Genomic DNA, 24,059 nt, shown 5'->3' on the forward strand with positions numbered 1-24,059 from the left:
ATTGATCACCCCCCTGTAAGGCTCCATTCAGATGTCCGTATGTGTTTTGCGGATCTGATCCATGTATCCATGGATCCGTAAAAATCATACGGACGTCTGAATGGAGCCTTACAGGGGGGTGATCAATGACAGGGGGGTGATCACCCATATAGACACCCTGATCACCCCCCTGTCATTGATCACCCCCCTGTAAGGCCCCATTCAGACGTCCGTATGATTTTTACGGATCCATGAATACATGGATCGGATCCGCAAAACACATGCGGACGTCTGAATGGAGCCTTACAGGGGGTGATCAATGACAGGGGGGTGATAAATGACAGGGGGTGATCAGGGAGCGTATATGGGTGATCACCCCTCTGTCATTGATCACCCCCCTGTAAGGCTCCATTCAGACGTCCGCATGTGTTTTGCGGATCCGATCCATGTATCCATGGATCCGTAAAAATCATACGGATGTCTGAATGGAGCCTTACAGGGGGGTGATCAATGACAGGGGGGTGATCAATGACAGGGAAGTGATCAGGAAGTCTATATGCGTGATCACCCCCTTGTCATTGATCACCCCCCTGTAAGGCTCCATTCAGACGTCCGTATGCGTTTTGCGGATCCGATCCATGTATCCGTGGATCCGTAAAAATCATACGGACATCTGAATGGAGCCTTACAGGGGGGTGATCAATGACAGGGGGGTGATCAATGACAGGGGGTGATCAGGGAGTGTATATGGGTGATCACCCCTCTGTCATTGATCACCCCCCTGTAAGGCTCCATTCAGACGTCCGCATGTGTTTTGCGGATCCGATCCATGTATCCATGGATCCGTAAAAATCATACGGACGTCTGAATGGAGCCTAACAGGGGGGTGATCAATGACAGGGGGGTGATCAATGACAGGGAAGTGATCAGGAAGTCTATATGCGTGATCACCCCCTTGTCATTGATCACCCCCCTGTAAGGCTCCATTCAGACGTCCGCATGTGTTTTGCGGATCCGATCCATGTATCCATGGATCCGTAAAAATCATACGGACGTCTGAATGGAGCCTTACAGGGGGGTGATCACCCATATAGACTCCCTGATCACCCCCTTGTCATTGATCACCCCCCTGTAAGGCTCCATTCAGACGTCCGTATACGTGTTGCGGATCCGATCCATGTATCCGTGGATCCGTAAAAATCATACGGACGTCTGAATGGAGCCTTACAGGGGGGTGATCAATGACAGGGGGGTGATCAGGGAGTCTGTATGGGGTGATCAGGGGTGATCAGTGGTTCATAAAGGATTAGTAAGTGACAGGGGGGTGTAGTGTAGTGTAGTGGTGTTTGGTGCTACTTTAGTGAGCTGCCTGAGTCCTCTGGTGGTCGATCCAAACAAAAGGGACCACCAGAGGACCAGGTAGCAGGTATATTAGACGCTGTTATCAAAACAGCGTCTAATATACCTGTTAGGGGTTAAAAAAATCACATCTCCAGCCTGCCAGCGAGCGATCGCCGCTGGCAGGCTGGAGATCCACTCGCTTACCTTCCGTTCCTGTGAGCGCGCGCGCCTGTGTGCGCGCGTTCACAGGAAATCTCGGCTCTCGCGGGAGAACGCGTATATGCGTTCACCCAGAAGAGCAGAGCCGCCGCCAGGACGCAATCCTGCGTACGGCGGTCCTGAGGAGGTTAAGAACACCATTCAAATTACCATGTCTGTTATTTGACAATGGGAAAAACTTAGGCTACTTTCACACTAGCGGCAGTCTTCTCCGGCATGTTGTAGTTTTATTCCAGCCACCTCTCGGCATGTTTGCACTCTATTCACTTCTGTTCAGTTTTTTCCCCATTGACAATGAAAGGGAAAGTAGCATTCAGAAATATGGAAAGCTAAATGGTGATATTTATAAAAAAAAAAATTGGGGGGGGGGGGGGGAAATTGACATGAAATTTGTATTAATAGTTTAATAGTTCAGAAATTTTTGAAAGAGGCAATACTTAATATGTGATTTTTATATGGGAAGTAATCTAAACTTTTTTTTTTTTTTTTTTTTTACCTTTATAGGGAGCAAGATCCTGGGATCTTTTGATCCCTTGTCCTTTTCTCTCTAATCACCATTCTCCATCATGGATATCTGCTGTATGATACAGCCGGCACCCACCTCGTATAGAGCAGGCTCAATGCAGCATCCCACGTCATACGTTCCCTCAGTCACCGCGATGTATGGGTATACCTGATTTATAGCGTTTCATGTCAAATTAGTTCAAAGCGAATCAAATTTCTTGTCGAAGTTTGGCAACTTCACTTATAACTAGTGACAATACTAGAAAATATAATTTTACATGATAAACACAACTATTTATTAGTGATGATCGAAGTTTAGAAAAATTTGATTCGGCAACTTTGCCAACGTTGGTCAATAAATTTGTTTTGTTACAAATTGCTATAAATCAGGTATACCCAGGCCACTCTGCCTTATGGTATGGCCACACAGAGTGGCAATGCGGTGAGGAACTGCACTGCTAATTGACCCGCATCTGCCTTTCATTTAATAGTGAAGACCACACTGTAGAGTCCTTCGTTATTGTTAATGGCTGCATGGCACCTTTAAATAAGAGCTGTTGCAGGTGGGAGGTTTGGCTGGTTAGGTGGGGGAATACTATGCATATTATTTCTGTTCTGGCCTTCCAATCTCCTGCAGGTTTTTCAACAGTAAACACGGAATATTAATCAGCTCTGGCATACCCACTTCACCAACCCCAGCGCTCTCCTGCCCTACAGATTGGGGCTTTTCCTCCTTTTCCACATCATCTAATATTGATTACAATTTGTCATCAGGAACATCCAGCTCCTCCTCTGTCTGTATTTTGTAGACTTTTCTAGGAAGTGAAGACTTAGAAGGTAGATTTGGAAGAAGCAAAGCCAGCAAAACATGAGTATGGTCATCATTAAGACCTGCTCCCCCACCCAAGGGGTGCGGACTGGATGGTATTGGTTGGCACATTGGCACTGGAATACTAAAGGCTTCCATCTTGGTATTAAATTACATTTATGGCTGATGTAGGAATATGTAAATGTGGGAATAAATAAACAAAGATGAAGCAGAATAAGTCTCCCTGCACTCTCCCTCTCCAATTTTCTTCATCATGGCTGGTCTCGCATTTCCAAGCTTCTTACTTTCACTTTGTAACACATGCAACAGCCATTTTTGGAAAAACTGATTCGTCAACACAAAGCATGAGGAAATTCGGATTTGTTGCGAATCAAAGTTTTTCTAAACTTCAGCCTGAAATCCACTTTGAATGCTTAACTTCACTCAGGACTACTAATTATATTCAAACTTCAGGAATTTGAATAAAAGTGATTATATGGCAAACAAAAAAGTACACATAAGCAAGTCACATTCAGTTTGTACAGTCACATAGTTGGCATGGCTGAAATAATACATGTTTCCATCAAGTTCAACTAAAGGATGGAAGGAGATGTGAATGAAGCGAAGGAGAGTGACAACCAGAATTCATGTATAAATATATATTTACATAAGAATTACTGTTATTATGTTGTAAAATAACATCTAAGCCTTATTATATCAATCAAGTCTTCCTGCTGTGATAATGTCCTGAAGAGATTGCTTCATAAATTGTTAACTCTTAAGGTAAAAAAGCCTGGACACCTCTGGAGACTGAAACTTTTTTCCCCTAGATAACTGCAGCACCCCTTGTCTTTTAAGTGTGTTTTGCATGGAGCAACATCTTACCATAAATTTTATATTGCCCATTCAACTATTTTATATAAATATAGAAAAATAATAAGGTACTGAAAGCATCTATAGCCTGAAACTATAAAATTACTAACTCCAAAAAATATATGCTTATGAAAAATAATGGCTAGTATATGCATAAAGCATTTAAATTTTTCAGAAGATTAACTTATGGCCAAAGATGATATGATCACAGTTTGCAAAGTAAATGATGCCCCTATAAAATACTTCATGTTATATTTAAAGGATAATCCTTTTTGCTGGATCCGGCAGGGTTCATCAAAAACGCTTCTGTTACTGATAATACAACCATTTTCATCCGCTATGAATGGATCCGATTATATTATCTTTAACATTGCCAAGATGGATCCATCATTAACTCCATTGAAAGTCAATGAGGACATTACTACTATTAAGGGGCATAATGGGCTTTACTACTGTGGAGGGGGCACAATGGGCATTTCTACTACAAAGAGGCACAGAGGGCATTACTACTATTAAGGGACACAATGGTCATTACTGTTGTGGAGGGGACATAATGGGAATTATTACTATGAAGGGGGCTAAATTGGCATTGCTACAATGAAGGGGGCACAGAGGGCATTACCACTGTGAAGGGGGTGGGCATAACTGTCATGGGGCACAGAGTGGGCATTATTACTGTGAAGGGGGCACAATGGGCATTTCTACTGACAAGGGGCACAGTGAGGACATAACTACTCTGAAGGAGCACAGATAGGGCATTACTACTGTTAAAGGGACACAGAGAGAACATAACTACTGTGAGGGGGAAACAATGAGGGCATAACTACTGTGAAGCAGGCACAATGAAGGGATAAGTACTTTAAGGAAGCACAATGTGGGTATAACTACTGTGAAAGTTGTACAGTGTGGGCATAACTACCGTGAGGAGGCACAATATGGGTATGACTATCGTGAGGGAGCACATATCTGAACAAAACTACTCTGAAGGTTGTAGAATGAGGGCACTATTACTGTGAGGGGGTAAAAAAATTTAAAGTATTGGGGGGGTGCCAGAGAAAGGAACTGCTCAGAGTGCCAAACACCCTAGAATACCAGCATGTCACTGGATCCAAAGCTAATTTTGCTCAACACTATTGCTAATATTATTTTATTTATGTTGTTATATTTTTTTAGTGTAGCTGTTAGGACAATAGATATCAGCACACATACAAACTGCAATATTTTCACATTTTGATATGGATAGAAGATAGAGTTACAACACTAGCACAAATTATATGTATTATTATTATTATTATTATTATTATTATTATTATTTCACTTACTTGTTAACAGATTGGCCAGTTCTTACCTTTTTTATGGTGTCTAACATAGACCTTCCACCATTCCAAGGTTTGGTTGACTTTCTCATGCAGTTCAAGCTTGCCATACTGTGCCACTTTCTGTCTTCAAGTTTTCTATGGAAGGCATTAGCCAGCATCAGTACACTATCATATAGATAAAGGTTGGACACCTGCAAACAAAACAGAAATATTAAAAAAAAAAATATTTCAATGGAATGTTTCTACCAAAGTCAACAATTGTTTTAATACTGGAGACAGATGTTTTTGAACAATAAAAACATATAATAGATTCAGTTCAGCCAGGTACAATCCAAGAAATAAAAGAAACCATGAAGAAGATTTACTAAGAATGTATTTACATACACACATGAGTCTCAGGTCTTGAAGTTACCATGCATGAACAAGATTAAGATGTTCACGCGAGACCAGCTTCCATCTTAATATAGCCTCATCAGAAATAGTGATAAACAGCAGGGGCAATATTTGAATTTGCGATATTTCGTGAATATTTGGGTGAATATTTATCATAAATTTAGCAAATCGAGAATTTGCCATTATTTTCTTGATTGCGAAAATCTGCAATGTAATGTGCAATACAGGTGTGGGTCACTTTTGCTACATTTTTCAAGCTGCTAGAAGTTTCCTGAGACTGGAGAAAATGGTTGGCACGGCAGAACATTACAATAGCTTTATATGCAGATAGAGTGCTCCAATATATTTGCAATTGCGCAAATCGGTAATTAATGATGCACATATTTTTCCGCAATATGTGCAACTTCACATTTTAGCAGGTCTGACTACATATTACTGATTGGTGTACTAAGTATTGTTAAATTGTGACATCACAGTACTATGTCTGTAGCATGTAACAAGGATCTAGAATATTTGCGAATACGAATATATAGCACTATATTCTAAATCTTTGCAAATTCTCGACGTGGCAATATTCCCGATTAAAATTCACAATTTAAATATTTGCGCTCAACACTAATCAGAAACAATATATTTTGCCAGCGCATTAAAGACAGTCTCTTGGCCACAGTAAAGATAATATTTTGAACAAACTAGTTTGGTCTGTAGCAGGATGAACCATCTCTCTAATCAATAATACAAACATTATATTTCAGGCTGCTCTTAAAACCAAGACTCCATGTACTCCCTGAAATAAAAGTCCATATATATTGGAGTGTTCATGTGGAGTTCATATCAGCACTTTTTCTTAAACAAATCCCACTGCTTCCTGTATGGTTTTATAATATAATAATGCTTAAAGGGGTTATCTAAGACTATAACAGACCTCCTAGAGAGGCCGAACTATGGTGATGATTATACCTACGATCCCCTGTAATGAGTCTGGTCTCCATTACACCACTGCCAGTGATGCAAGAATAGTAGGTCACCAATGTGGCCAGTGATTGTCTGCCACAGTCACATGCCCCCACTCCGTCATCAAGATGTTGATTCCATTTATTTGGTGTGCAGAAGATCTTGCCGCTCATTCTAAGATCTGGCCCTTTTCTGGCCACTCAGTCACAAATTAGGCCCCTTTTACACGAGTGAGTTTTCCGCGTGGGTGTAAAACTGTGACGTGAATGCATAGCACCCGCACTGAATCCTGACCCATTCATTTCAATGGGTCTGTGTACATGAGTTCTGTGTTGCGTGAAGAATGCAGCATGTTCTATATTCTGCATTTTTCATGCAGCCCTGGCCCCTTATGCCTCATTCACACAGTCAGTGTTTGGTCAGTGATTTCCTTCAGTGACTGTGAGCCAAAACCAGGTGTGACTCTAAACACAGAAGAGGTGCAGATCTTTCCCTTATACCTTATGTCTGTGGAGGCTCTACTCCTGGTTTTGGCTCACAATCACTGATGGAAATCACTGACCAAACACTGACGTGTGAATGAGGCTTTAGACAGAGTGGTTTGGTAGTTTTATAGCGATTTGTGACAAATTAATTTGGAATGAATCAAATTTCTTGGCGAACTTCAGCAAATTTTTAAAAACTTTGCTCATCTCTCTCATATATATATATATATATATATATATATATATATATATATATCATAAGGTTGAAAATCTATAGCAAAGGTAAAGAATGTAGATAATTTTTAAGATTACTACTATATCATCTGTACCAAATATCATAATTTGCAATGAAGTTACAGTTAATTTTAGCTGTTGCAGACCTGTATAAGCATGTTTCTTAGCTAATGCTCTATGGCTCTGCTTCACAGAATCTGAGATTCAAGATTGACTTTAATTGCTTAATCTTCCAAATAAGTGGCTAACCCATGCATTACGATGTTATCAGTCAGAAATGACAGTGATTCCATACACTAAAATTCTAAAGTAATGTGACATTCATTCTAGTAATTTTAGGATAGTTTACAGATATTTATTTCCATTTGACATTTTAATGTACAGCATTTTAGTGAGTAATCTCATATGTATCCAGAACCGTATAGAAGGAATTACGTAGGACTTATTCACATCTAGCATCAAGTGACTGCAAATAAAGCTGCATCTTTAGCTTGATGAAGGGATTTGGCACTTGCGTTATTAAATGTGGAAATTGCAGGGAAGTTTAAACCCCTATTGCTTGCTTGTAAATTTAGGGCCGGTTTTCAATAATGATGAGCGGCAGGGGTCTTATTCGAATTTGTGATATTTCGCAAATATTTTGTAAAATACTTGTCGAATATTCGCAAATTTGAATATTTGTTATGTTCTACCATTGTTTTTACAATGACAGGTAATAATCTTGTCATATGCAAATATTACGTGATCAATACAGGCGGGGTTCAAAAAAGAATATATAGAACTGTAGCATTTAGTGCTATATATTTGTTTTTTAGAATATTCATCTTTTTCTTCCATCTGAAGTCATGATTCCTCCCCTGACTTCAGATAGAAAAAAAAAAAAAAAGAATATTCTAAAAAAACAAATATATTCGATATAGTGATATATATTTGTTTTTTAGAATATTCGTAATATTCTAAAGCAGGAATATATATCAATATAGCAATTATTCAGAAAAAAAACTAATGTAGAGCAATTTAACTAATATAGTGCTATAATCTTCTTTGTCTAATAGTTATAATTTTTTTCCAATCTGAACTTCAGATGAGAAAAAAATGTAAACTATTAGACAAAGAAGATTATAGCACTATTTTAGCTAAATTGCTCTACATTAGTTTTTTTTGAATATTCGCTATATTGCTATATATTCTTGTTTTAGAATATTACGAATATTCGAAAAAAATGAATATATTCAATATAGTGCTATATATTAGTTTTTTAGAATATTTGTCATTTTTCCCATCTAAAGTCATGATTCCTCCCTACTTAAGTTGCTTGTGGGCCAATGACTCATTGGCCCACAAGCAAGAAGCAGGGAGGAATCATGTTTTCAGATGTTAAAAATGAAAGAATATTCGCTATAGCGAATATATAGCACTATATTCGATATATTCGCAAATTTTCGAAGTTGCGATATTCGAGATAAATATTTGTTATTTGAATATTCGCGCTTAACACTAGCTTTAATCATCTACTCGGGGCATGGGATATGCGTCAAACTTGGACACCTCTTTCAGTTTGCGGAAGTCATTACTGAAGTGCAATGTCCCATCTGGCTTAGGTATTAAGACTGACCTATTCACTTTTTGGGCCAAGGCTGAGGTCTGAGAAGGCGATCGGTGGACGGTGGACGGCGGACGGCGGACGGACGGCATCCAGTCAAGATGGGCAGTTGTTATACGCACAGCGGGGACCGGAGATTTCCGGGTCCGAAACGGCTTTGGAATTGATGTGGCGGAGGGTAAGAAGCAGAAGTTTACGATGGATTATCTGGTTAATGAGGTACTTTTTAGAACACTGCACTTATGTCGTGAAGATGTCCTATGCCTACAGGATCCTAGGAAGGGGAGGTATACTCTGGTTTTGAATACTGCACAGGCATGCCATAATTTGGTCTTGTTTCTAAGGACAAATGAAAAAAAAACAGATTTGGAAGGTCTAACCTTCACGTTACTATATAATGACTCAACTCCCTTAGTTGTCTATATGCATAATCCCTATGTGTCGGTTGAAACCATTTCAATCTTCTTGCAAAGGTTCTGTGAAGAGATCAAATACTCACATAAGGTAATGAATCGGGTTCTTTTGTGGACGGGGAAGCATAAATTCCTCGTCAAATTCAAGGCAGACCCAACTTGTGCGGGAGGTATGACATACCCCCCGGAGTCATTCTCTATCGGGAAGGATAGAGGACTTTTGTTTTTTGAAGGGGCGCCAACCTTCTGCAGAAGGTGTAAGATTTATGGGCACACTGTGGAGGAATGTCGAGAGACAAATTTGATTTGCTCAAAGTGCAACCAAGAGGGGCACTTGACAAAATCCTGTCCCAACCCAATTGTATGTAATGTATGTGGAAGGTCTGGGCATACTTTTAGGGTCTGCCCTCTGAACCCTAGGAGTAAGAAGACTTATTCAGATGCTGCGAGAGGAGCCCCAGGGAGCACTTCCCAGGGTCCCTCCTCAGGGAGGCCTCCAGACTCTTTAGGGGATCCTAAGGTGCAGGTCCCTCACCAAGTCCAGAGTGAGGAGACATGTGATGGGGAAGAAGGAAGTGATTATCCCCTGGACATGTTTCTGGATGGGCCGTTCGATGAAGTAACAGGACTTCAGGGAGAAGGGGAAACGGAGATCCCTATGTCCGCAACCCCAGATGTGTTCCACAGTGAAGATAGCGGAATTCCCTGTGGACAAGTTTGCGAGCAAGATGACCTCACTAAAAGACCATCGGGGTCAGATGAGGAAAGAGAGGAGAACTTTCCAAAAAAGCTCAGGGTGGCTTTGTCACCCCTCAGTGATGATGGCAGTCATACTGAAGTCAGAACTTTCCCTTCTGATTCTCCTAATCAGGTCCTTTTTTTAGAAGGAGTAGGGACTGGGGGCTGTACGCCAGGCTACCAGCTTCAAGAAGGGTTCGAATGATCGCAAGGTGGAGATGTGGAAAATACATCATTAGATGGTTAAAGGCAGAGTTGCCTTACATCTCCTATCCTTAAATGTTAGGCTTTTGAAGTCCAAACCAAGGAGAGCAGTAGTTTTGGACTATCTGAAAAATCAAGGAGCAGATATTATTTGTCTACAGGAGTGTGGAATATCTGTGTCTTTAAGTGAGGATGAATGGCCTTATGGAGAATCTGTGTGGTCAGGGTCAAGTGAAAATAGAAATGATGGTGTGGGTATTTTGCTGAAGAATAAAAGTATGCATGTGGAATCCTATACGGTGGTTGAGCCAGGAAGATGTCTGGTAGTAGTGATTAAGTATAAAAAATGGAGATTCAAAGTAATCAATGTGTGTGGTTCAACAAAAAAAGAAGATAGAGTGGAGCTGCTGGAAAAATTGAGTGTGTTTTTATTAGGGAGAATCCCGACTATTCTGGTAGGCGATTTCAATAGTGTGATTGTAGGCGAAAAGCGTGATGTGTCGGGAAAAAAATTGAAACAACTAATTGATCTTTTTTAGATGCAGCAGCAGCTTTTTTGGGGAAACCACCACCAAGCACATACAAGGCTGATAGAGGGGGAGTAGAATCAAGGATCGATTTTATCTTTATTTCAAAAAATTTGGAGTGTGTAAGTTATGTACAGGATGATGTCTTTTTTTCAGATCATGAATGCTTAAAGGTTTGTGTGGAAGGTAATATTAAAAATATATATGGGAAAGGTTGTTGGAAACTGAATATAAGCTTATTAGATGATGAAAGGGTAATGAATGCATTTAAAATTGAATATATGAAATGGAGAAGTAGGATGGATGGGTTTGAAAATATTTTAAAATGGTGGGAGTGGGTGAAGGGTAGAATTACATTTTTTTTCAGAAGATGGGGATGTAAAATAGCAAGAAGAAGGAGGATTATATATAATGAATTGAATATGAGATTAGAGTGGTTGAGAAAATTGAGTAGATTAGGAGTGGTTGTTGATGACTTAGTTGAACAGACTAGGAAAGAGCTAAAACAGTTTATTGAGAAGAAAGGGAAAGAAATAATTTTTCGGTCAAAAGTGGAATGTTTGGAAGAGAATGAGAAATGTACGAGATTTTTCTTTAAAAAAGTGTGCGGAAAGAAGGATGATATGTGTGAGGTTCTAAATAATTTGGGAGAGTGTGTGAGTGGAGAAGAAATGATGGGTGAGGTGGAGAAATTTTATGCAAATTTGTATGCAAAAAAAGGAGTAGATAAAAGTTTGATGAGTGAAGCTTTGAAGAGTATAGAAGGAAAATTATGCAAGGAAGATGGGGAGTTGTTGTGTGAGGACATTTCCGTGGGTGAGATTAAAAAAGTTGTGTTTGGAGCCAAAAGGAATAAAACACCAGGGAATGATGGGATACCAGTAGAGATGTATGTTAAAGCATGGGAATGGATGGGAGAGGATTTCACTGAAGTATGCAAATTTATGTGGGAGAATGGAATTCTGGGTGATTCAATGAAAGAAGGGGTGGTTGTATTGATTTACAAGAAAGGTGAGAAAATGCAGTTGAGTAATTGGAGACTAATCACTTTATTGAATGCTGATTATAAAATTTTTAGTAAGGTGTTGGCAAATCGTATGCGTGAAGTGGTTGGGAAAGTGGTACAAGAAGATCAGGTGTGTGCTATGCCAGGGAGAAGTATGACTGAGAATCTGTTTTTGTTGAGGGACATGATTGGGGATTGTGAAAATAGAAAGCAGAAATGTATGCTTTTATCAGTAGACTTCGAGAAAGCGTTTGATCGGGTAGCGCATGAGTTTATGTTTGAAGTGTTAAGGAGAATTGGATATCCGGGAAAATTTTTGAGGTGTGTGAGGAGTTTGTATAAGGGAGTGGGAAGTAAGATTCTGGTGAATGGTAATTTAAGTCAGAAGATAAGTGTGCAGTCTGGGGTGAGACAAGGGTGCCCAATGTCACCAGTGTTGTTTATTAGCGTAATTGAAGTTTTGATGTGTATGATGAGAAAGGATAAAGTAATGAGAGGTGTGTTAATACCAGGAAGCAAAGGGAAATATGTGAATGTTTTAGGTTATATGGATGATATTGTAATTGTGAATGATAATATGGCTGCAATGAGGAGAGGAAGATTGACTTTAGATTTGTTTTGTGGTGGATCGGGATTTAAAATTAATTGGGATAAATGTTCGTTTAAATGTTTTGGAGACAGTGAGGTTAGGATGGAAGGTGTGAATTAGGAAAGAGGACCTATCAAAGTGATGGGGATTTTATTCAATGATGATATAAAAGGAAATGAAAGCTGGGACGAATGTGGGAAAAGAATAGATAGAAAGTTGAATTTCTGGAGACTGAGAGAATTAAGTTTGACTGGGAAGATTCTGATAGTAAAAGCTATTATTTTGCCGATTGTATGGTTTGTGTATGGAGTGTATCCGGGGAATGTGTTAAAATTTAAAAAAATTGAGAAATTGGTGTTTACCTTTTTGTGGGGAAGCAGAATGGAAAAGGCGAAAAGAGAGTATGTGTATAAGTTAAGAGAGAATGGAGGACTGGAGTTTCCGAATTTTGAGATTTTTTTTGGTTTGTGTTATATTAAAACTTTTGTGGTTATGATTGGGAAGGAAAACAAATGTGCTTATATGATGAAATACATGGCAGGATGGATGTTGTATGGCTTGAGATGGAGGAAAAGAGATGTAAGAGTGCCGGTTGCTTTTGTGTGTTCAAAATGGTATGGGTTGATAGAGATTTTTATAAGGAAACATGATTTGTTGAGTGTTAAAATGGAGGAATTTAAAAATAAGAAGTATGTAATGAATTTACTGCGTAAAAGAGATTGCATGTGATATCCAGGGGTTGAAGTTGTGTGAGGCGGAGAAAGTATGGGGTAAATTGGCGATTAAAGGAGCTACGAATAGACAAAGAGATATCGTATGGATGGGTTTGCAAAATGTGTTGCCTGTAAGAGAAGTACAGAGAAGAAGAGGTTTAATAAGGTCTGAATTGTGCCCAAGGGATGGTTGTGGGGATTGTGAAACTGTGAGACATTTGTTCTGGGAATGCAAGTATGCACAAGAAGTATGGAAGGGTGTGGGAGGCTTGGTAAAGGAACTGACAGGTTACATATATGAGTGGGAAAGTAGCTTTGTTTGGTATTGGAGCAAATGGCAAGCAGAATGCTAGGTTATTATGGTTTATTATGATTTGTGTGATGGAAAGTCTGTGGGATACAAGGAATTTATGGGTTTTTAAGAGAGAATAGTGGTCGGTAAAGGAAAGTGTGAAACTTGTGTTATCAAGACTATACTTTATATATAGGTGGGATAGACAGTATGGTGGTGGTTTAGATAGCGAAGGGTACTGGAAATACAAAAAATGGAGATTTCTTGTTAAATAAAATAAAGATAACCATGATGATGAAGTTAAAGCAACCAATGATGATTTGGTGTTGTCATTAAGATACCAAGAAGATGTATTGTGTGTGCTTAAAAACTTACCTGATGTGGTTTTGAAAAAAAAAAAAAAAAAAATCTGGCTTAGGTATTAAGACTGACCTATTCACTTTTTGAATCCTGTAGCATTAGCTGCACTTCCTCCGTGATGGCTTGTCGCCAAGCCTCGGGTATTAATGCTCACCATAAGGCCTCATGCACATGACCGTATGTATTTTACTGTGTGCAAAAAACTGATCCACAGAAAATATGGATGACGTCTGTGTGCATTCTGTATTTTGCGGAACGGAACAGCTGGCCTCTAATATAGCAGTACTAGTAAAATGCTCTATTCTAAAAGTTTGCGGAACGGAAATACGGACATACGGAAATGGAATGGATATGGAGTACCTTCCTTTTTTTTTGCGGACCAATTGAAATGAACACATCAGTGTTTTGGTTAGTGATTTCCATCAGTAATTGTGAGCCGAAACCAGGTGCTGCTCTAAACACAGGAGCTGGATCAGATCTTACAGACCAAAACACTGATGTGTGAGTGAGGCTTAAATGGAATCCCACAGAAATGTCAGATTTATTATTAATTATTGATAGGCTCTTTTCACAAATTTATCAGAGGCTTCATAGGGTGTTCGACAGATTCTGTTATTTTTCCCACAAAAGGATGGATACCACACTGGAACCTAATGGATCTGCAGAGCACATTGGCTTCTAGTATGTTCCCTAGCATTTTAATCTAGAATTGTGGGTGCAGTAATGTATGTTCCACAACTGACGAGGTGCATAAATAACTGCTACTGTGCAATTATGGCAGAAAACATAGATGTCAGGTTTATTAGTATTTCAAATGCATTGCTTCTGCTACTATATTTTACTACAGAGCAATCCTGTCTGGTAATGTTGAGCATGAATATTCGAATAGTGATTTTTTTTCGCGAATATTGCTACTTCGAGAATTTGCTAATCTTTGGTGCTATATATTTGTTATATCGAATATTCAGCATTTTTTTTTCCATCTGAACACACAATACCTCTCTGCTTCTTGCTTGTGGGCCAATGAGAAGGAAGCAATGTCAAGTTCACAACAATACTTAGTGCACCAATCAGTAATCTGTAGTTAGACCTGCTAAAATTTGAACTTGCATGTAGTGCATAAAAATATTCTAATCACTGCCGATTAGCACAATTGCAAATATATTGGAGCACTTGACTCTATCTGCATATAAAGCTACTCTAATGTTCTGCCGTGCCCCATTTTCTTCAGTCTCAGAAAACTTACTGTATACCAGCTTAAAATTTTTTGTCAAAGTGACCCACGCCTGTATTTTGCGTTACGAATTTGCATTACACGATTTTTACATTGCCAATTTTTCACTTTCAATAAAATAATCTCAAATTCGCAAAATAGTAGTATATGAGTATATGAAAAATATATAACAAAATATTTGTGAAATATCGCGAATACGAATATAGCCCCTGCCACTCATCACTACTGTCTGGTAACATTTCCTGCACGATGACATCCAACACCTCAGATGTCTACAGTAAAGCTGGCAGATCCTGGAAAACATTTGCCTTTAAAGAGCTCACATATCCAGTTGAAGATTGGTGAAACTGAACAGATGGGGTATAGAATAAATTAAAATAATATGCTTAATTGATGTTAGCCTTTAAGCCACCTGCACATCTTGCAGAACTTATGAGAATACAACAGGGGCCACAGCGAGCGAATGGAGTGGCACCCAGAAAAAATTGTAAGTGCAGTTATCCTGATACTTAGTTTATAATGTTTGGACCCATGAAAGGTCTTCTTTAAGAGAACCTATCAAAAATATGCCAGAACACACTAAAATTAATCATAGTAACATAGTAACATAATACATAAGGCCGGAAAAAAGACATTTGTCCATCCAGTTTGGTCTGTCATCCTGCAAGGTGATCCAGAGGAAGAAAAAAACTAACAAAAAACCTCTGAGGTAGAAGCCAATTTTCCTCACTTTAGGGGAATAAAAAATTCCTTCCCGACTCCAATCAGACAATCAGAATAACTCCCTGGATCAACGACCCCTCTCTAGTAGCTATAGCCTGTAATATTATTACACTCCAGAAATATATAAATACATCCAGGCCCCTCAAGTACTTTAATCACATTAAAGAGGAGTTAAAACAGTGCAGTAAGGAAATGGACACAGACACAATAAACATATAACAAATAATATTGATAATCCAAAGCGCGTAGTGCAGCAACAATGATAGCAAATAAGAGAGTGATCAATTACCCATAATGTGTCACTATCAGTGATGAGCGGCAAGGGAAATATTCAAATTTGCGATATTTTGCGAATATTTATCATATATTCACAAATTTGAGAATTTGTGATTTCCAGTCATTATATTTATTGATTACGAAAATCGGCAATCGGAAAATCCACTATAAAAATTTGTGGTATGAAAATTTGCAATCAACACTACTCCTAAAGTCAAAGATTTTGCAGCCTTCTCATTGGCCCACAAGCAAGAAGCAGTGGGGGATCATGGGTACTGATAAAAAAATGTAGAATATTCACGATTATGGGGATATAGCACTATATTCTAGATATTTGCTAATTCTCGAAGTGATAATATTCGCAATAAAAATTTGCAATTAGAATATTCGCGATCAACACTAGTCACTATCAAAAATGGAGCAATCCTGATCTCATCCAGTGATGCCAACCATTTCCTTCCTGCAATGTTTTAACTCCTTTTAAATGTGATTTAATAAAGTAATTGATTAATTCTACTACGGTCTGGCACATTTTCTATAGGTTCTTTTCATTTAGTCATTTAGTCTATCTACACATGTTGGGGATTGCATGCGGGTTTTATCTGATATTGCAGCTCAGCTCAATTAGCGTTAGAGATGAGAGAATTAAAGCTGACAAAGTGGAATTTGATCCGAATTTCAGGAAAAAAAAATGATTTGCACCGAAGCCGAATTTCCTCACACTTCGTAGTACCAAATCAAATTCTTTCCTAAAATGGCTAGTGCATATGTGAGGACATGAAGAAAGGAACTGTACGAAGGCGGGATCGCCCATAATGCCATGCATGCAGCCAATCGGCAGCCAGCCAGCCCTGTGATGTCACAGCCCTATAAATGGTGGCAGCCATCTTAGATTCTGCCATTTACCAGTGTACTTAGTGCAGGAAGAGACATGAACATGCGCTAGGAACAGTGATAGGAAAGACTTCATTCAAACGATTTACAAGTGCATGGCAAGATTATTCAAGGTGTAGGGAAAGGATAGGGAGGCATCATTCCATAGCATTTATGTTGAACAGGGTTCAGTAGGGGAGGTTAAAGCCTGGGTAATAGGAACAATATTATTACATCTTGCTGGACTGGGGATCCAAATTGCCAATATACAGCTCTGTAATTCAAGCAAACCGTTCTTATTAGGGTGCAAGTGCTGTTTGAAACAGGCAGGGTTTATTACAAGGAAATATTTCTACGTCTTATTTGCCCTAGTGGGGTGCAGTTATGTGTTCTAAAGCCTTTTGTGGCGTGTATTAGTGGAAAAAGAAAAATATATTTGCAGGACAGCGGTGCAGTTATCTGTTCTAAAGCTGTGTATTAGTGCATAAGAAAAAACATATTTGCCGATGAGCGGTGCAGTTATGTGTTCTAAAGCCTTTTGTGGCGTGTATTAGTGGAAAAAGAAAAATATATATTTGCCGGTCAGCAGGGCAGTTATATACTCTAAAGCCCTGTTTGCTGTATATTAGTGGCAAAAAAAATATATATTCGCCGTTCAGCGTTGCACTTATATGTTGGAAAGCCTTGTGTAGTGTAAAAGTGGAAAAAAATTAGGGCATAATTGCCGTTCAGCGGTGCATTTATATATTCTAAAGCCCTGTTTACCATGTATTAGTGGCAAAATAAAAATATATTTGCCATTCAACGTTGCACTTTTATGTTGAAATGCCTTGTGTATTGTAAAAGTGGAAAAAAATAGGGCCTAATTGCCGTTCAGCGGTATAGTTATATATTCCAAAGCCCTTTTTGCCCTGTATTAGTGGCAAAAGAAAAATATATTCGCCGTTCAGAGTTGCACTGGTATGTTGAAACGCCTTGTGTAGTATAAAAGTGGAAAAAAGGTTGAGCCTAAATGCCGTTCAGTGGTGCAGTTATATAGTCTAAAGCCTTTTTTGCCCTGTGTTAGTGGCAAAATAAAAATATATTCGCCATTCAGCATTGCACTGATATGTTGAAATGCCTTGTGTAGTGGAGAAAAGTAGGGCCTAATTTCCGTTCAGCGGTGCTGGTAAATATTATAAAGCCCTATCTGCCGTGTATTAGTGGGAAAATAAAAATATATGTTGAAAAGCCTTTTGTGTATTGTAAAAGTGGAAACAAATTAGTGCCTAATTGCCATTCAGCGTGTATTAGTGGCAAAATAAAAATATATTCGCCGTTCAGCGTTCCACTTATATGTTAAAAAGCCTTGTGTAGTATAAAAGTGGAAAAAATAAGGGCCTATTTGCTGTTCAGTGGTGCAGTTATATATGGTAAAGCACTTTTCGTGGTATGAACCGAATTACGTAGTGGTGAAATTTTTTATGTGAAACAGGCTTTTTTGGAAAAATTGATGAGTGATTGTAGACTTTCTTGTGTATGAACCAATTTACATTATCCTTTCATTGGTGAAATTTTCTATTTCAATCATGTTTTTTTCAGGAAAATTGATCGGAGATTGTAGTCCTCCTTTTGTTGTATGGACTGAATTACGAATTGGTGAATTTTTTTATGTTAAGCTTTTCGGGGAAAATTGATGGATGATTGTAGACTTTCTTGTGATGGAACAGAATTCCATTATCCTCTCATTGGTGAAATTTTCTATTTCAAACATGTTTTTTTTTTCGGGAAAAATGATGGGTGATTGTAGACTAGAGATGGCTTTGCGGTTCGCCCGGTGGTCGTTTCACGGTCTTTACATATTTGCGATTCGCCGAAAATGGGAACATGCCATATTCTTTTGCATAGCACCGAAGTTTGACCCCTGACACATCCATCAGGTGGGACAGGACAGCTAATTGAGACATTTCAGCACATGGGCACACCCCCAACCGTATAACAGAACCCGATCTGGCAGCCATTTTACATTATGTGTTTTGCCAGTGTAGGGAGAGGTTGCATTTTGGAGCAGGGACAGTTAGGGGCACCAAACACTATCTAATAATGCCACAAAAGTCCTTTTAAGGACTGGCATAGGTGTGCTATCGATAGGTGTGATATAAAGGGGTGTGATATACTTATAATATACTTTCTAACATAGAAATTATATTATAGTGTATTTGCATTGAACAACAGTTGTGTGCGGTTCTGCTGTGATACCGCAGCTAGATAGAGGGACAATTGCTATTGGAGTAACTAATTGCAACAGGCGTGATATACCTGCTACCCCCCAAAAAAATGCTTGAGGGCTGTGATTTACCTTTTTCCACAAAATCCTGATTGATGGGTGCTATATACCTGTTTCGCCAAATTCTGATTGAGGGGTGCCATATACTTTCTTCCACAAAATCCTGATTAAAGGGTGCTATATACCAGTTTCCGCCAAAATACTGATTGAGAGGTGCTATATACCTTCTTCCACCAAATATTGAGTGAGGGCTGTGATACACCTGCTTCCACAAAATCCTGATTGAAGGTTGCTATATACCTGTTCCGCCAAAGACTGATTGAGGGGGTGCCATAATCCTTCTTCCACAAAATCCTGATTGAGGGGTGCTGTATACCAGTTCCCGCCAAAATACTGATTGAGAGGTGCTATATACCTTCTTCAACAAAATACTGATTGAGGAGTGCTATTGCTATATACCTTCTTCCACCAATACTGATTGAGGGCTGCGATACACCTGCTTCTACAAAATACTGATTGAGGGGTGCCATATACCTGTTTCCGCCAAATACTGATTGAGGGGTGCTATATAACTGTTTCTGCCAAATACTGATTGATGGGTGCTACATACCTGTATCTGGCAAATACTGATTGAGGGCTGGTCTTGCTATATACCTTCTTCCACCAAATAATGATTGAGGACTGCGATACACCTGCTTCTACAAAATACTGATTTAGGGGTGCCATAGACCTGTTTGCGTCAAATACTGATTGAGGAGTGCTATATACCTGTTTCCGACAAATACTGATTGAAAGGTGCCATTCTTGGCATCGAATGAGGAAGAGGAGGAAGCAATGTCCGCCACCCAGAAGTCTGATGACAGTACCCATATCAGCCCAAGGAGGGTGGTCCCCACTGTTGCTGCCTACTCCTAGCTCTCTAATGTCAGTGGTGGTGAAGGTAAAAATGATGACGTGTTGGTGAACGTCACGTGGGTGCCCACAAGAGAGGAAGAGGAGGGGAGTTCAGAGGGAGAGACAGAGCAGAAGATAGGGAGGAGAAGGAGTAGGAGCAGGCAGAACTTGAAGTCCACGGGAGGCAAAAAGCAGACTGCAAATGTATCTGGAGCGAGCCAACCACCATGCGCGGTCACATCTGGCTCTCCCAGGGTGCAGGCACATGGCTCCGCAGTGTGGGATTTTTTTAACGTCTCAGATGCTGACCATACTGTTGCCATCTGCAGCCTGTGCTTTCAATGCATAAGTCACGGTAAGCCCAACACTCACCTAGGAAATGTGATCTCCTAGGAGTAAAAAAGTAAAAGTATAAAAACTGAAATTGCCACTTTGAAAACAGATTATAATAATCTGAAAAGAAAAGTTGTGGACCTGGAAGATAGGTCGAGACGATCTAACGTTAGAATTATTGGGCTTCCTGAGGGCGTAGATGAACAAAATCTGGCTGGAATGGTACAATACATAATTTTTGAGAACTTTGGCAAGGAACATTTTTCATCTATGTTTCTAATCGAAAGGGTCCATCAGATTCCCGGGGGTAAACCGATTCCCGGAACGCAGCCAAGGGCACTACTGGCAAAGATGCTTGCCTCTTGTGACAGAGTTATGAACTTGAAGCAAGCATGGGAGCGCCCTTCTATTTTATACAATGGGAATAAACGTTATTTTTTCCCGGATTTCTCGAAAGATGTTTAAGATAAGAGGCTTACTTTTTTTGCTGTAAAAAAAAAAAGCCTCCAGGCCAAGAACATTAAATACCCCTTTTTGTACCAAGCCAAATTGCGCATAATATTTAACGGAGCAGTTTATTTTTTTGATACCCAGGTTCAGGCCACGGACTGGCTGGACCTGAATAATGCTTAAATCGCATATACATTATTATAATTTTTTTCCTTTTCTCTTTTTTCTTTGGAGGTGGGGGTAGTGGGGAAGGATGGTCTTAGTAAAGAGGTATGTTTCTATGTAGCAGACTATGGGGTTTTGGGTTGTTTTGGAGGAGGGAATGGGGCTTTGGGTGGGATGTGATGTGTCTCCTTGGTTGGTTGAGTGAAAGGGATGGGGTTTACAAGGAAATAGCCTTGACAAATTGATTATATATCCGCCACAATTTTAACTTGGAATGTAAGGGGACTTGGGGATAAACTAAAAAGATAGGTTGTGTCCGATTTAGTCCAGAGGTACCTACCTGCGATTGTCTGTCTATTAGAAACACATTTTATGGAAGAGACAGCGAATAGGACTACTAGGGGATGGGTTGCGCAGGTATTTCACTCTACTTTCACCATTCGCTCTAGAGGATTATTATTGATAAGCATGGGAGGTTTGTGTTTCTGCATGGGATACTCTGTGGTAGATTATGTACTTTAGCTTTCATTTATATTCCCCCTCCCTTCTATTTTGATGTAGTCAATCGTTTATTAATTTTCATGGAGAAGTGGCCAGACTGTCTGACCCTAGTAAATCGTGACTTCAACTGTGTTATTACTCCCAAGATTGATCGGATCACAATGGATGGGAATATTTATTCTTCTGTATCAAATCAGGGATCCCCATAGGCTTGATTCTGTCAGGACGTATGGAGTGGTGTTTTGAGACAGGGAAGAATAGTTTATTCCCGGGTGACCAGATCCAGGAACTGTATGTCAAGGATCGATCAAGTGTTGGTAAATGAGAAATTTTTGAGTTATATTAAGCGGATGAGATATGAGGCCAAGCCACTCTCAGATCATGTTCCGGTATCCCTTCAACTTATATTGAATGAGGATAGTGAAGGGTTTATACCCTTCTTTAGATTAAATCTGCATTGGCTGTCTGTAATTGACAACCATGATTGGATGAAACAGGAAGTGCTGTACTATTGGAAGGTTAAGTATTAAGGCTGGTTACAGCCTGCATTTGTGGGAGGGGCTGCTGACTATATGTTCCCCACGCGTCCTCACCTGGAGGACGTCTGCTTCATGCAGCTTCCTCGATCCGTCCCGTCACTTCCGGTCGCAGCGCGTCACTTCCGGGGCTCCTCCGAGCGGCGGTCACGTCCTCCTTGCGCTCTGGACCCAAGCGCTTCGTCTCCCCCACGCATCGGCGGGATGGGTAGGGTCCGGCCTGCGGGCTACCCCCTCCTCCGGGTCTCCCATCCTCTGGCTTGGGCGCCGTCCCAGGCCGGCGTGCGCTCCGGCGGGGGGCGCGCGCCGGAGCTTCCCGGCCGGGCCTGGGCTTCCGGTCACGTGATCGGCGTGCGTTCCAGCTTGGAGCGCACGCCGGAATCCGGCCGGGCCCGGGCCCTCGTTGTGAACTGGGCCTAACCTACCATTGCCCCTTGATTCATTCATTTGTTGTGGATCTTGTTTGATTATCCCAGAGGATTGAGTATGTTATTTCCGTGCGGAGCTCATTTGTAGGATAACAAAGCATGAAATTGCTCTTTTGCTTTTGGACGTGGACGCCATCAGTTGGTGACTAGGAGACGGCGCTGCCGCGTTTTGCAGCTGATGTACTTCGCATTGGTTTAACACAAACAGTCCTTATTCTTACAAAGCTCCATTTTTCCCATAGTGCGGGTTTATCTATTGAGCCATTGACTCCTTTATTTGTAAATAGATGTGATGCTTTGTGTACAGGATAACTGGTTCCTATCCTACTTCGTGCGCCATGGTGCAGACCTGGCTTTTCTCTAGAGTCTGGTAAGCCCCCGTGTCCAGTAAGCAAGCGGAGGGCTAAAGTGGTTCCATTTCATGCTGTGTTTCTTCTAAGCAGTAACTGGTGACGTCACAGGCCATGAGGCCTCTTTTCTCTGTGCTCCAGTCATATCGGAGACCTTCTGTCACAGCAACATCATGGATTACTTAAACTAAGTATAATAACTGTGCCTCAGGAACGAAGCTTTCTGCGTTTTGGTTTCCCAATAGGAGTGAAAGTTAAAAAGGGGGGAAACGCAAGCACCTTACCTAAACTCTAAGGAGAATTAATAAAGAAGTCCTCAGTCGGATGCAGCAGATGGGCCGTGACTGCAGATTTCATTTTCTGTTGCTGTCTCCACCGACTTTAATCACTGTGCTGTTTGCATAGAGATTCCCAGCTCCCAGTGTCACATTTAATTCTAAGCCTTTGGTATATTATGAATTTGGCATTTATTTGTTTTAGTTTATTTTTATTTTTATTCTAGGTGAGCATTGACTTGTCGGCTGGACGTTTACCACCTGAACAGCACCGATCACATGTGATGTTGCTTCTAGCAGCCGATTGCCGGTCCTTTACAGACAATTCTAGCGGAGCCTGCAATGCCACGTATCCTCTCCTGTGATCACAGCTAGGGCAGCGTGCGAGTCCTGTGCGTATCTAGTGCCGTGTCTGCCGTCTGCCGGGCACCATTGTAGTGCCGTCCTCGCATGCTCAGGTTTGGCACGGCTGTCCCGTGCGGCCCTCCTGGGCGCATGCGTGTGGCTCCGCCGTGTTACACCTAGGTGCTGATTATTGCTTGTTGTCTATCCCTGGGTCTGTTTTCCTTGCTTCTTATCTCGCTCGCACACATCATCCGTAGTCTTCCTGGTTCGCCCTGGCTCGTTTCGCCCCTGTCATCCTGGATCGCCCAGGCCCGTTCCTGCCTCTGTCATCCTGGTTCGCCCGGGCTCGTTCCTGTCTTTATCATCCTGGTTCGCCCGGGCTCGTTCCTGTCTTTGTCATCCTGGATCGCCCAGGCTCGTTCCTGTCCCTGTCATCCTGGATCACCCAGGCCCACACTGCCTCTGCCATCCTTCCTTGCTCCCCATCCGGTTCTCCGGTCCCGCATCCTCTCTCTCTTCCCTGCTCTCCAAAGCGATGTCTAAGAATAATGATAATATCAAAGCCAACTGGTACAAGTTCTTCTTTAGTACAACGGACCTGGGGGTATCTACAAATGTAATCAGGTATAATTGCATGTATTGTTTCTATTTTTTCATTTATTTTGCAGTACATCCCAGCCGAGAAGCCGTGGTTAGCAGGCACGGGGCTGGCCGGCCTGTTTCTCCATTTCGATAAAAAAAAAAAAAAAAAAAAAGAGAAAAGAAGCTTCAGGAACGCAGCGGAGAGACCAGACGCCGGTGTGATCATTAAGGTGCTGCCTTGCGGACGCTGCTGCAGGGCTCTGGAACTGCGATT

General features: G+C 40.6%; 1 protein-coding gene across 1 annotated transcript in view; it reads right to left on the reverse strand.

Moving 5' to 3' along the window:
• Window positions 1–24,059, reverse strand: part of GRID1 (glutamate ionotropic receptor delta type subunit 1) — a 1,225,827-nt gene that overhangs the window by 409,096 nt on the left and 792,672 nt on the right. Inside the window, exon 6 of the mRNA XM_044299563.1 lies at window positions 5,073–5,234. Within this exon, the coding sequence (XP_044155498.1) occupies window positions 5,073–5,234 (162 nt within the window). The remainder of the gene's footprint in view (window positions 1–5,072; window positions 5,235–24,059) is intronic.

Source organism: Bufo gargarizans, chromosome 6, assembly GCF_014858855.1.
Source record: "Bufo gargarizans isolate SCDJY-AF-19 chromosome 6, ASM1485885v1, whole genome shotgun sequence".
Classification (NCBI taxonomy): domain Eukaryota; kingdom Metazoa; phylum Chordata; class Amphibia; order Anura; family Bufonidae; genus Bufo; species Bufo gargarizans.